At 33.3% G+C, this 15,247-nt stretch overlaps 2 protein-coding genes across 2 annotated transcripts; one reads left to right on the forward strand and one right to left on the reverse strand.

Moving 5' to 3' along the window:
* Positions 1-666: 666 nt before the first annotated feature.
* LOC127092522 (uncharacterized) lies at positions 667-3,256 on the forward strand. The gene is made up of 2 exons (XM_051031421.1): positions 667-833; positions 959-3,256. The coding sequence occupies exon 2, from the start codon at positions 1,485-1,487 to the stop codon at positions 2,685-2,687; it is 1,203 nt and encodes a 400-aa protein (XP_050887378.1). The 5' UTR covers positions 667-833; positions 959-1,484; the 3' UTR covers positions 2,688-3,256.
* A 7,335-nt stretch (positions 3,257-10,591) lies between these two features.
* LOC127092625 (uncharacterized) lies at positions 10,592-14,411 on the reverse strand. The gene is made up of 6 exons (XM_051031512.1): positions 14,236-14,411; positions 12,121-13,247; positions 11,977-12,027; positions 11,795-11,893; positions 11,354-11,518; positions 10,592-11,176 (listed from the first exon to the last, which is right to left on the reverse strand). Exons 2-6 carry the CDS (start codon positions 13,195-13,197, stop codon positions 11,012-11,014), a joined length of 1,557 nt encoding a protein of 518 aa, XP_050887469.1. The 5' UTR covers positions 13,198-13,247; positions 14,236-14,411; the 3' UTR covers positions 10,592-11,011.
* Positions 14,412-15,247: the final 836 nt, after the last annotated feature.

Genomic DNA, 15,247 nt, shown 5'->3' on the forward strand with positions numbered 1-15,247 from the left:
TCATTTCCCATGTATGTGCAATTTATGTGAATTAAATATAAAGTCTTCCTCTCATATTTTTGTTTTTATCATCTGGCTACTAAAATTTGAATATGGTTTAGCTCTATCATCAAATTAGATTTAAGCATGACATTCTCTCTGATTTCATGGAAGTTTATGGCAAAGCTTAATCTAGTTTTAGTAGTCAGATGAAACAAACTATGTTTGAATTGATGGAACATGACGAGACGAAGCGGAATGGAATAATGTAAATTTATATTTCATTGTTTAGTTTAATTAAAAATGGATGGAATAAAGCAGAATTGATGAAATGCATTTCATCTCATTCCATCATTTTTTATACCTTCCGATTTAGACGGAATAAAAAATGTATTCTATTCTATTATGAAATACTAAAACAATAGAATACCATATTTATTTTATTCTATCATGCTCTGCTTCATTTTACTTCATTTCACTCCATTCTACTCCCTTCCGTTCGTTTTAATGTATCCAAAAACAACCTTAAGATAATTCTCTAACTAAAAATATAATTGAACAAAATTATTATTTCATTTTTCACTAAAATTGGCCAAGTTGACAAACCGCATAAAAAGAGAAAGAGGGAAAATTGAATTTTTTTAATAAGGAGAAGACCTTGATGAGAGTAAATAAATAAATAAGTAAATAAATAAATATTAACAAAAGAAAAAAGAAAAAAAAGAAAAAGAAGAAAGAAAGAGGAGGAACAAGAGGAACACTGAGATCGAGCTACACATGAAGCACAGACCAAACTGAGTTTCCAAATTTCTATGCAATTTCCTCAACTTCTCTCTACTCACAGCTCAATCAATGTATATTTATAACCCTTCACTTTTTGCTCGTCATTCTGCTTCGTTTCATTCAATTTGCATAATTTTCCCTCTTTTATTTCTAATACATGTATAAGTTTTGCTTTGCTCAATTTTGTTTATTTCAGTGATCTCTTCATTATTCAAAGTTTGAAGCTTTTGGGGTTTCACGAAGCAATGAGGGTTTTCAGATTGGTGCAAGTGATGTAATGTTTTTCTTCAACGCAAGCATGGTGTTTCGGGCCCTTTAGTTTGCTTGATCAAACTCAGGGTTTTGATTTACCATACAATTTGTTGAATTGGGTCTGATTTAAGTGATTTGATGCTCAAGGGTAGTGTGTTTTTTCAGCGGTTTGATCTCTAGGGTTTTGGGGTTTGGGAAATTGAGATTTGGCTTTGCATTGTGGGGATTGTTGATTTGTGAAATTTGGGCAAAAGGGTAACTTTATTGATGTTCAAAATTGGTTTTTTATCTACTGGTTGTTTGGATATGCTGAGGTTGTGGTGGTTGATTTATGTTCAATGATGTGTTATTGTGTAGTTTTTGAGTACTTTGGAAATAGATATAACTGTAATTTGGCTCAAATTGAGGTTACTGGTGGGTGGGTTGTTTTCTGATTTTGTTGGAAGGTGTATGAATCTGTTTGTTGAGAAATGCAACCTCAACAGAGCTCAAGAATCAATTTGGGTGAGTTGAAAGTACTGATTGTAAAGAAGATTGGAGTGGAGAAGTCGAAGCGGTACTTTTATTACCTGAACAGGTTTTTGAGTCATCAGTTGAGCAAGAATGAGTTTGATAAGTTATGTTTCCGGGCCCTCGGGAGGGAGAATCTTCCATTGCACAATATTTTTGTGAAGTCAATTTTGAAGAATGCCTGCCAAGCTAAGACTCCACCACCTGTCCAACGGTCGGATCCTTCAAAATCAGGAGCACGTGTTACTAATTTATCTCCTGGTAGGGAAGATGGACACGAACAGAGTGTTGCTAATGTGAACTTCCAAAATCATAATGTTTCTGTTTGGTCAAACGGGGTTTTGCCGGTGTCTCCGCGTAAGGTACGGACTGGAATGCGTGATCGGAAGCTTAAAGATAGACCGAGTCCCCTTGGACCAAATGGGAAAGTTGATTCTGTTGCTCATCATTGCATGGAGAACGGAGCTATTACTCCATGTGATTATCAGCGACCAACACAGCATCTTCAAGCTGTTGCTGAGCTACCTAAGAATGCTACGGGGGATGCTATTCAGGGACTAGCCGAAAAGCCAAGAACACGCGCAAAAGGTCTGACTGAAATATCGACCGTGGAAGATGGAGAGGAGGTAGAGCAACTAAACCGCCTCAATTTTACCAGAAGTCCTCTGATAGCGCCACTTGGGATTCCTTACTGCTCTGCAAGTGTGGGTGGGGCCCACAAAGCATTGCCTGTGAATAGCACGGGTGATTTTGTCGGTTATTGTGACAGTGGTAGGTTATCTGATCCCGATACGTTGAGAAGGCGCATGGAGCAGATTGCAATGGTACAAGGTCTTGGAGGTGTTTCTATCGAATGCGCAAGTATGTTAAATAGTGTGTTGGATGTATACTTGAAACGGTTGATCAAGTCTAGTTTTGATTTAATGGGAGCCAGGTCTGCAAACCAGCAGATTCAGGGGAAGGTCATTAATGGCATGTTACCGAATAATCATTTACATGTGCATAGTACTGGTAGGATGGCGGAACCCCAGCCTGAACACAGACCCCAGTTCTCAGTATCTTTGAATGATTTTAAAGTTGCGATGGAGCTAAATCCACAGCAACTTGGAGAAGATTGGCCACTACAATTAGAGAAAATTTCTATGCAATCCTTTGAAGAATAACACATCAATAAAGATTTTTTTTTCTTGTACTTAATCAATGGCTGGGTCTGTTTCTTCTGGTTCTGATATCTCGGCCATAGTTGGTGATTATCGCCGTACTTTGCTCTGTCCATATTGCCAAGATGAACCGGAAGGCATCCGAACGGGGAATTGCTAGCCCTTCCAAGGTCAAATGCTGCTTCCGAGCTTTCAAATGTTTTATCTCTGCTATATGCTGGAGCTAGCATGGATCAGAAATATATTTAGCTGCAACCAATGGTAATATCAAATGAAGCCCAAGATTGGTTGCACTGTTGTATGTGTAGAATTGATATTGACTGTATTGTTGCTATTGCGAGAGATCTCGTTTGCATTACGGTCAATGAAGAGACTTGGAAAAAGTTTTGCAGGAATACTGTTGCGTAGCTGGGGTCTAGCTGGGGTCAAGGAACTGTGACATGTATAAGAGCTAAAGGGTTAAAGGGTTGCTCTGTATGTAATTTTAGAATATGACGATTGGTTGCGATTCAATATTAATAACACGTCAAGATGTATTAAAGTTTCCTTGATGATTTCAGTTTTATGGTTGATCTTCCCGGTCCAAATTTGACCAATATCTGAATTAGATTTTTGTTTTTTACTTTTCATTCATCATGCAGATCTGTAAGTTACTAGTACATGTCTCATTCAGTTCAAAACACTTTTAGTGAAAATAAATGAATATCTGACTTTATGTTATTACACTTTTTTAAATTTTGATGTTACTGAATATTACGATACGTTACTGTTGATTCTGTCATAAATCTGAAGATATGTTAGTATTCTTGAGAATATGACCAGAACTTGTGAGTTACTTATACCAATAATCTGATATTTTGGACTTGTCACTTAGAGTCATTATACGAAGATATGGTCGAGCAATCATCGATCAATCACGAAGAGCTTCGTTTTGACCTTGATTTTCTAATACAGTTTCAACAAGCAACTGTGCAATCTACATAGAGATATAGTGAGAATTCTTGAAGTTGTATAAAAGCTCAACATGTTTGAGCTGCAGAAAGCAAAAGTTTCGACTACTTAAATGGGTTTAACATTTTATTGGTTGCTGATGAATTGTATCTGAGTTGCTTTTATAGTTTTCTGCAACTCATCATCCTTGCATCCTTTTGCAGCACATTGAAGCTTTGAAGATTCTTTAGGTAAGGAATAGTCATGTTGGTTTTGTTACAGACCTGGTTGGAACTAGTTTTGGACAGTTTTACATATGCGTGATAACTGAAAATTTATTAGAAAAACATTATAAATAGATTTAGCATTACATCATGAGAAGAAATGCCACGTTGAGCTTGGGATCAGGTTTTGTTGTTGCAGAGGTTGCACATCTTCCCAAAGCTTGATTCATGTGATTTTATTGGTTTGAAAAAACTGTGTAGGGCTAATTTCTCACAGATAGGAACACTAATGTCATTTTATGATACGGAGGGAGTATTATCTTAGGTTTTGCCTTACAAAAAATGGTACCTGTGACGCTCTCAAAATAGAAATGTGGACAATGTTGCATGAGATTGAGCTAGTTTGGCCGAATCAAATTACAAATCTAATGGCCGAGTGATTCTAAAATCCTAATAGACATGGTTAACCAAGAGACAGGGTACGATCACAACTTTTCAATCTTAGTTTCTAGAATCAGAAGGATGATTAAGAAGAATTGGTACATCGAGTTGAATCATACTTGACAAGAAGGAAATTGTTGAAGCAAATTGGATAGTTAATTATAGTTTTACTTTGAACAATCATGAACTTCTCATTCTTCCGAATCTCTTATCGAATGAGTTAAATCTTATTTTAGATGATGATAATTCGGAGGCCTCATTCCCTATATATGTGCCGTTAGATTTTTTTTATTTAGGTCTTTAGATCTTTTTTGTACAAAAAAAATTATCAAGTGAATGAGATAACTCAACTTATAAGTGTTATTTATATTTATGTATTATTGTAAATAAATTCTTAATATTTATAAATCAACCATATAAAAAAAATTATAAAATTATTTGAATTAACTTATTGAAATAAATAAAAAATTATAAACTTATAAATTGTTTAAAATATATAAATTTATAAATTACGAACCATAAATTTAAAAACTTAATCTTACGATTCATGAAGATAAGCAATAGTAAGTGTTCGTCATACATTATTAAAATTGAGATTAAAGCATTTAAATATAACATTGACACTTCAATTCAATAAGACGTCTTTTTTAATTCTCATAAATTCTCACACCTAAATGCATACAATATTTTGTAGACACGGTAACGCGAAGTTAAAATTGATTAAAATATTGATATTAAAAGGAAAAATGGGTCCACATGCTTGCTTACACCCTGCCCTTAGCCTTGCTTGAGAAGCAATTACTTCACGCTAACTAAAATAATTTCACATTATTTAAAAATCAAAACTAAAAATTATATATATATATATATATATATATATATATATATATATATATATATATATATATATATATATATATATATATATATATATATATATATATATATATATATATATAACACTCACATTTTTCAACGTCTTTTTTAAAGGAAATGTAAATGACCAAAACATTAATTTACATATTTTTTAGGTTTAAATAGTCTTTTGGTCTTTGTAAGTTAGAGAGTTTTTGAATTTAGCTCCTATATCTTCTTCTTTTTTGTCTGAGTCCCTATATCTCACTTTTGTGTTGGCGTTAGTCCCTGGGATTAGATTTCTGTTAAAAAAAAGATGACTTGGCAAACGACGCACACATGGAATTGTTTTATATCTGTTTTATATTCAACAACTTCATACGTGGATATTCTTTTATTTCCCACCAAAAATACAATGTTGTTCAGAAAATATATTTTTCTTTTAGTCCTTAAAAATTAGGGTTTTGTTTGTTGGAAGAAAAAAGAAACTCAGGTTATAGGAGGGAGGAGACGAAGCAACGAAGATGACAAAATGCTATTTCATGACCTAGTAACACACAATCGCATCTCTAAAACTCAATCTCATCTATAATATCTTCTTTCTTCCTTCTATCGGCGAGTCAGCTTTGTTCATTGCGTCTTCTTAAAACTTGCATGTTATGGAGTTCAGTTTGATTTTTCATTACGGGGGTAGATCTGATAGAGACTGCTTAGTATATTATACAAGGGGAAATGAGCATGCAGTAGAAATAGATCCAGATAGATGGGACTTATTTGAAGCAACAGGTATCGTGAAAGAGTTAACTGAGCTTGAGCATTCAGAGTATTGGCTATGGTGGTATAACATCGATGTTGATAAGTATAGTAGAATGGTTAGTGATAGTGATGCTGATAAGGTATATCAATATGCCATGGTAATGAAATGTGCAGTTCATATATATGTTGGACATAAAGGTAAATGCAATGCAGAAGAAGCTGATGTAGCTGATTTTTAAGAAGACAATGTTGGTGGTGTTGAACAGGTTGAATATGACAATATTGGTGGTGTTGAACAGGTTGAAGAAGACAATGTTGGTGGTGTTGAACATGTTGAAGAAGCTATTGTTGGTGATGTTGAACAGGTTGAAGAAGCTAATGTCGGTGGTGTTGAACAAGTTGAAGACACGAGGGACAGTGAGGGTAGTGACTTTGAAGCTAATGGTTTATCATTTGATGATAGTGAGGATGAGAGGCCTCTTGGGTTGGACGATTACTTTGATTTGATTAAAAATCAAGTTGAAGAAAAGGGAAAAAGAGGTAGAATAAAAGTTGCAGCAAATAAGCACAAGCATACTCCAAAGAAGGTACCAATTGGTGTTGATAATGTGGGGTCATGTAGTCGTGTGGATAATGAGATGATCATCAACTATGCTAGTGATGAGATTGGTAGTAGTGACCCCGATGCTTCTGATAGGGAGAAGGAACCAAAATATCCAAGGTTTAAGATGCAGGATTTGGACAAGAATTAAAAATTTAAAGTGGGACTGGAGTTTGTATCACTTGAAGAATTTAAAGAAGCAATAATCGAATGGTCGGTATTAAATGGGAGACAACTAAAGTATGTGAAAATTGACAAAGTTAGAGTAAGGGTAATTTACAAGGGCAAATGTGAGTTTTTAACACTTGCAAGTAAAGTTAGGAATAAGCACACATATAGAATGAAGAAATGGATTAGAACACACACGTGTGGTAGGGTATTGAATAATAGTTCTGCCATTTCCAAGTGGGTTGCAAAAACGGTGGCAACTAGGATGACATCTTCAGATGGTGTTAAGATTCATGATATTGTCTCTGAGGTTAGGAGTAACTTCTCTGTTGGTATAACTATGAGTGGGACATGGAAGGACAAACAAATTGCCAAAGCTCTTATTGAAGGTGATGTAGTAAAACAATACAACCTTTTGTGGAGATACTCTGCAGAGTTAATGAGAGTCAATTTTGGGAACACTTGTAAAATTAATCTGACAAGGGTTTGACCAACAATACAACCAAGGTTTAGCATCTTTTATTTTTGCTTAGATGAGCTTAAGAAAGTCTTCACAACATCTTGTAGGCCATTCATTGGAGTTGATGAATGTCATCTTAAGACTAAGTATGGAGGGACTCTTCTTATTGCAGTTGGTACAAGATCCAAATGACCAATACTATCCCATAGCTTTTGGTATATGTGAAACTGAAACAAAGGAGTCATGAAGGTGGTTACTTACCTTGCTTTTGGAGGATATTGGTCAAGAAAAGAGGTGGGTTTTCATCTCTGACCAACAAAGATACTTTTATAACTGTAATGTTTTTTGGATTCCTAATTGGTCTGGTGACACATTATGGAAAGTTGAACATACCCATACCATGAATAGTTTCATTGTGGATACTTCAAAGAAAACATGCACATGTAACTTTTGGGAACTAATGGACATTCCTTGTAGACATGCAATCGCTGCATTAGGTTTTAGGAACCAATCCCTCAAAGATTTTGTTGATGACTATTATTCCAAAGATACTTATGAGAAATGCTATGGTTATAATGTAAGTCATATTAATGGACAAGACATGTGGTCGGAGGTTGACATGGAAGAGATGTTGCATCCATCATATAAAAGAGGACATGGACGACCAAAGAAGCTGTGGAGGAGGGAACCTGATGAGGACCCTAATAAGGTAAGAACACAAACAACTTATTATTGCACAAGATGTGGTGTACATGGCCATAATGCAAGAAATTGTACAAGTTAAGTAGTTGACCCTAAAGCTCAAAAAATAAAGGTATTGAACTCTCTATAACTTTGCATATGTTATTAATGACATTGATATGTTACTAATGTTCTGACTTGTTTGTCCAGAGAAAGCCAAAGAAAACAGTAACAGGACAAGGACAAACTCAAACTACAACACAAGAACAAACTCAACCTACTGAAGCTCAAATTGCAACACAGGAACAACCACAACCAAATGAAACTCAAATTGATGTTGGCCCTGAGTTTGAAATGCTTGTTGCAACTCTTGCAGCAGCATTTGAGGCAACTCAAACTCAACCAAATCTTGTTGTTAATGGACCAGTTGCATCTGCACCAAGTCAACCAAATCATAGTGCACCAGTTACATCAACTCAAGGTGAACTTATTACATCTTCACAAACTGATGATGTACCTATCGATATTTTGAGTGCACTTGTTCCAACAATTGATGATGTACTTGTTGCACCTTCTTATACCACCCCAAGAGTTCTTAAATAAGTTATACCATTTCCTAATGATTTGGAATTATTCTGTTGATGTCTTGCACCTCTAATATTCTATATTTTACAGAAAAAGAAGACCTACAAACCAAAAGTTGCAAGAAATTTGGAGTTGAGGAGAAATGACAAAACAATGGTCATAAGATGCAAAAACCTAAAAGGAGAAGGAAGTAATCAATCACAACCTATGGACGTGGACAAGGCTCCATAAGCATATTGTTGGTGTCTTGCACCTTTATTGTATTTTGAGACTAAAGTCTATACCCTTTGACTTTATGTAATTCTGAGACATATAACATCATTATGGTTTATTTATGGCGTGTCTTTGTTGTACTTTGAGACAAAATTATTTGCCTTTTGACTTTATGTAGTTCGAGACATCTTTATGGTTTATGTATGGTGTGTCATTGTTCTATTTTGAGATAACTTTATATGTATTTATGTTCTACAATATTAAGTAAACACAAGAAATACAGGGATGACATAGAAAAATAACATTAAAAAACAGGGATATAATACAAAAAGCTACAAACATATAGGGACATAAATTAAAAATTTCAAACGATCTGATTCATTCAATAATTAATCCTTACAGGGACGAAATTCAACAACTACCCTTCTTCTAGGGACTAAAACCAAAAATAAGTTACATACACCATGAACATGAAAATCACTATCATTTCTGGTAAGCAAAGAACAAACACCATGAAAGAGTCAACAAAAACTTAAACATTTTGATCTTCTTCCTTTTGTTTTCCAACTTCAATTTCATCTTCTCCTTTTTCGTAACTTCAAGATCTTTAATGATGCAACATAACTCCTGAGCTAACTCTGAGCAATTACATTTGATTGACTTTTTGTGTTAAGTTGATGTGTTGCATTCAACTTCATCTTCCCATATAAAAAGTAAACAACCTAATCCCGAATTAGAATGCTTCCAAAATCTTCTTTTAGGATTTTTAGTTGAATTTGAGATGAACATCCTCATTGCTCTATTGCAACCATAAACTGAGATTTCAGACACAGAGAAATTACCTACATATGATGTTGCAATAGTTGAATCTGCACTAGGTTTGAAAGTTTGAACAGAGTAAGAAGAGAAGAAGAAGCGACGAAAATTTGAAGAGAAGAATAAAAGATGCAAAATTGTATCTTTTTTTTTGGATTTAGTCTTCCTTTTTAATTCCCCTCCACTAAATTTTCACATATTATCCCCATAAAATTATAAAACAATTCCATGAGTGCGCCATTTGGCAAGTCATCTTTTTAACGGAAATTTGACTTCAGGAACTAACGTCAACACGATAGTGAGATATAGGGATCCAAACAAAAAAATATACAAGAATCAAATTCAAAAACACGTCAACTCACAGGGACAAAGAGAATATTTAAACCTATTTTTTAATATTGTATAACGTATATCATGATTAATTATTTTATCCATTGCTCATTGAAAATCTCATATAAAAACTCATTAAATAAATATATTTATTAATATAAAAAAGTTTAAATGATTAAAATAATAAATTATCTTGTATACCATAAAAATATGAAAAATAATATTTAAATAAAATATATTAATTATATTAAAATATTATCATTAACTTTTTTTAAAAATATAATATTTAAATTTGCCAAATTCGCCTAATACTACTTTTTACCGGTTGAAAGAGAGTATGAGATTATAAAAATAAGTTGTATTTCGTGATTATATCTAATTAATTAATTTTTTAAATTATTACGATGTTGCAATGTCAATATCGACAATTTTTTTTAAAACGATGTTGCAATTCAATATCGAAGTCATATTTGGACTTTATGTGCTTCATAGCTGCACAACACCCTAATACCACTCAATTCTACCATTTGTGTTCCAAATCAAGCCCGCCATTATTTTTATATTGGATTTGACTTACTACAAAACTGATTTATGAGATAACGAAAGTGACTGTTTATAAATTAAATTATTTTCACGTCTTATCTTTAAAATGTTGATGTATATAGAAGACTTGTTGATCAACTACACATCCAAGAGTACAAAACACCAATGACACCATACGTATCCTTCGATAGTTGTCAGTCTCAAGGCATCTTTTGATAATGAAGGCTCATAGGTTTATGCAAATCGCTTCATTTGTGAATCGTCACTCAATTCCTAATATCTCTAAAGTCATCGAAAAACAGAGTCATGCAAACTACTCGTTTTATTATGTTTTTCAGTAAAAAATAGTAAGCTGAGACTACTCTCATCCACAAGACAACAATGAATATCCCTAACCAAAAAAGGATCGGATTCTCTGCTGTCACAGAAAAACATGCTGTTAATGATTGAAACCATCAGACGGTTCACATTTTGAGTTCATGTTTGGTATCGGACTTGAAAGTCAGAATGTGAGCAGTCTAATATTCATATTTCATCCAACAATTCCACTTTGGTGATCGAAGTGAATGCATGTTTTTGTAACCGAGAGAAACAAGATCCCACCAGGGTCCGTCAAGGCACGGTTTAGGACGCCATTTGTTAACTGCATATAAACCAACTAGAAGAATTTTGTGCAGAGGAAAGAAAATGCATGTTTTTGTACAGAAGGAAGGTAAAAATGCAACTAATGAGATGATGATGATGATGACGACGACGAGTTGGACAGTGTCGCTGACTCTTTGCACATAGGGCACCAATTCTTCAGCTTCAACCATTCCTGTACACAATCAACATGATATTTATGCGAGCATTGCAGTCTTCCAATTTCATCTCCAACAACATATTCCTCCTACAAATTACATAAATTTATCTAAATCAAATCTTGTAACAAATAATTGTCTTTGGAATTAAATTTTGTCAAGCTGAATCCTAGTAACACGTAGTTAATCATTGCCTATATAACATTTGAGCCATGATGAGATGAGAATCATCTTTGGAAAAACTTCATTTAAAGTTATAAAAATACCTGGCAAATGCAGCATTTGATGTCATCGTTATCCTCATCAACACAGTCGGCTGCATCATCTGAAGGCGTAGACTCATAGACACATTTTTTAAGACTATCAGAGAGTGCTTCCTCTGACAGACCAGTGCTCACTGTGCCCATTCTCTCTTCAAGAGCTAAGAGTTCCTGTCATTAGTGTAATATAAATATTCAGGGGTCGAATAGATAAATTTTAAAAGAAAATTTGAAGATTTATAATCCTAAACATGACATATCCTCAAGGATGTAATAGTTATTGTTCCGCGATAAGCTATCCAGTATAAAATATTGTCAAATAGCGGCTATAGCAGCACAATAACATTGTTGCATAGCATAAATTGAACAAACCACTATTTTCTACAATCAGCGATTGACAACTTGATAAAATAAACCAATTTGATGAACCATAAAACATTAGCAAACCTCATATGACATGTCATCAACATCCAACCGCATGTCTCTATGAGTATCATAGAAGCTAAGTCCATCAAGAATAGAGTTGGTCTCTAGTAAATCCATTTGCTGCAAAGATTAAAATAAATAAATAAAGAATTAAATAACTAGCAAATTAAGTAAGTTAATTTTATTTTTTTATCTACAATTACCTCGTGGGTTAATTCTTCATCTTGTTCCATTCTCTCAAGTGCCAATAATACCTACATCCAATAATAAAACAGTACTCATATTTTAAACTCTCATTAAAGATCATAATATTAACCATGCACTCCTTTGTTTACATCAAAAGTTACCTCTGAAATACCATCCATATTGTAGCGCCGAGAGCCATCCTGAATTATTAGAGAATGAGGGGTGCTGTATTCTTCAGGAGACATAGGCATAACACCACGAAACTCCTCTGTGACAGGAGAGTTGAGATCAATAGAGTGAGGAGAAATAGGCAACACATCACGGGACCCGTTGTTTTCTTTGGAGTTTTCATTTCCATGTTTAGAAAATCTTCCCCTGGCATAACCACTAATCTTTCTTTCAGTTCTAACCGATGTTCTGCTGTTGTCCCCATTGTTTTCTTTGGAGTTTTCATTTCCTTGGTTAGAAAATCTTTCCCTGGCATAACCACTAACCGTTCTTTCAGTTCTAACCGATGCTCTGCTATTGTCCCTCAGAGGAGGAATATTTCTAGATCCTCTTGTATCAGAACTAGATCTGCCATTTCTGGAGCCACAATTCAATCTTTCCAATGAAGAACCAGTCATCTTCTTCCCTTTAAGAGTGGAGCTACTTTCCCCTTCAGAGCTTCTCATTTTTATCACAGTAGTCTTCCTTCTATTAAGGATAGAATCTGACGATGAGCAAGAAGAAGGGATAGCATCAGATATAGTGTTGCATCTGAGATTCCTCAATCCATACTTGCTAGAAACAGCTTGTGTCACCGGACCAATGCTTTCAGTTTCTCGTTGACGCAATCCAGGCCTTTGATTAAAATTCCTTTGAGATCTTGAATTTGATACTGCACCAGATTTTCCTACTTCCGCCCGAATCACATTAGTAGACTCTCTACCTTTCTCTTCAGCTGGAAGGCCACTTGAAGATAATGTTCTCCGAGGCTCTTTAAGTGGTTTTGCTGGGTTAGCAGGTGTTCTACGAGAACTACCAACTAGCTCCTTGCCACCTGAAGATGACTGCGTTGATGGCCTTAAAGTTTTAACTTTTTCAGAAAACCTTTTTTGAACAGGAGGGTTGGCTGCAGTACTGCAACCCACTCGGCTGCAATTTTGATCATCTCTGGTATTAGCAGTCTCTCTAAACACAAGGCCAGTCCTTTTTTTAGGGACTTCCATTCCACCAATGCCTCTTTTTGATATCATGCTCTTTCGATAGGCCTGCGGTAGTTTCCTTCCTTGTCAATTGTAATGATCTGTGTAATACAAGAAATAACAACCCATCTCAAGTAGCATTTAGAAATCTTTTTCAATAACATGCTCAAGCAAAAGAGAAACAATTTATAGCTTATAAGTTAACTCGCAAATTATATAAAAGCACTTTTATTAAATAATTACGATACGAAAGTTAGAAGATATTCAACTTTGAGAGCACATTCAGTTTAATAATCCACAAGATAAAAAAATTGTAAACTCAAACTATCAAAAAGTCACAAAAATCAACAAATTGAAACTGCATTCATCACATGGTTGACGCTAAATTAACATTCTGAATTTTCCTAACAACCTATTATAAATCATACAAAACAAACATGAACACTCTGACAGTGCTTAGATATCTATACTGGTATTCTCATCACCTAAGTGAAGATTACATTAAATCAAACAACAGCCATATTTACGCATCATAATATATATATAGGTAACAAAAATGGAAGTGCTTATTTAATAAGCATATATCATGTAAGAGTTGTTTCTAAAATCAAAGAGGGAATGAAAACAGACTCTGCCTAAAGTAAAAACAACTAATGAAAATAAGCCATCGCAGAAAACAAGTTATAGATATATTATAATCTCTTCCAAATTCAATTGTACTAAAAAAATTCAGCTTGAACAATTCATAACAAGAAAATGTGAAATAATAAGAAACAAAAACGTGATAAGATGATGATGGTGATGATCAACGGGAATAGCCACAAAAAGCATGATGATGCAAATTACAAAAAGCAATAGATACATGATAGTGATGAATCATAAAAGAACTGAAAACAGAAAAAGTTATAGTATTGCTATGAATTAAGGGTTGTAAGCAACATGATGAAGCAAATAAAAAGCAAAATTGAATGAGGTTATTTGCGATAATCCACCATGGTTTGAATTTGAATTGAATCGATAATTAGGGAGATAATTAACGGGAAGAGGGAATTGAAAATATTTGAATTATGAATCGGTTATGGTGAGTACCTATGGTGATGGTGTTGTTGTTGTTGTTCAGAGAGAGAGAGAGTGGAAAAAGGGGAATTTAGAGAGAGAGAGAGAATGAGAAGGGATGGAAAGGTGTGAGGGTATAAATCCTATTCGTCACCACATCAACAAATTTGGTTTTCGTTGACATGTTCAATAACTCTTTCAAAAAATACAACTTTTTTTTTAAAAATATCAACTATATATAAAACATACATATAAAATACAAACTAGAGTACCCATTTATGATTGTGGAACTAAAATTAAACATAATTTTTTTTTAGAATAGGATGTATCAGAATCATTTTTTATCTCTATTTTATTCTTTCTTTATATATGTATATATATTTTTAATATTATTTAATAGTAATTTTTTAGAATCACAACCATTTATATTTTTATTTAGTTTCCTAGAATTTATGTGGCTATTTATATTAATCTCTCCATTCATTGACTCTACTTCAACCACGTGCACCAAATCTCAAGTTCCCATTTGAGACTATCAATTTTCATTTTTTCTTCCACTTTTTACTCTTTTACTCACCCTCTCATTCTTCTTTTAAAATTTATTTATTTATTTACATTTTTTCTATTTTTCATTTCATTATTTTATCTTTTTTACCTAATTATTTTATTTTCTCTCAATTATTTTTAATATACTAAAACATATAATTATAATATATGATTATCATATTAAATATTTATTAGTGTATAAATGTATACAATGTTAATATTTAATATTATTTTTATGGTATATTTAATCAATTCTATTTATTTATTAATATTAAAAATATTAATTACTTTTTTTTAATTTTTAATAAAATTAAGAATTTATTTTAAAAAATTATATAATACTCGATAATCATATACACAACTAACTTTTCATCTCACATATAACTGTAACAAAATAAATTTTTGTTTTAATTAATAATTTTTATTATTTGAAATTCAAATTTTAACATTTCTCTTTTTTTCACGTGTCACTATCAACCAAATACACATTTCATTTTAA

This window comes from Lathyrus oleraceus, chromosome 6, assembly GCF_024323335.1.
Source record: "Lathyrus oleraceus cultivar Zhongwan6 chromosome 6, CAAS_Psat_ZW6_1.0, whole genome shotgun sequence".
NCBI lineage: Eukaryota > Viridiplantae > Streptophyta > Magnoliopsida > Fabales > Fabaceae > Lathyrus > Lathyrus oleraceus.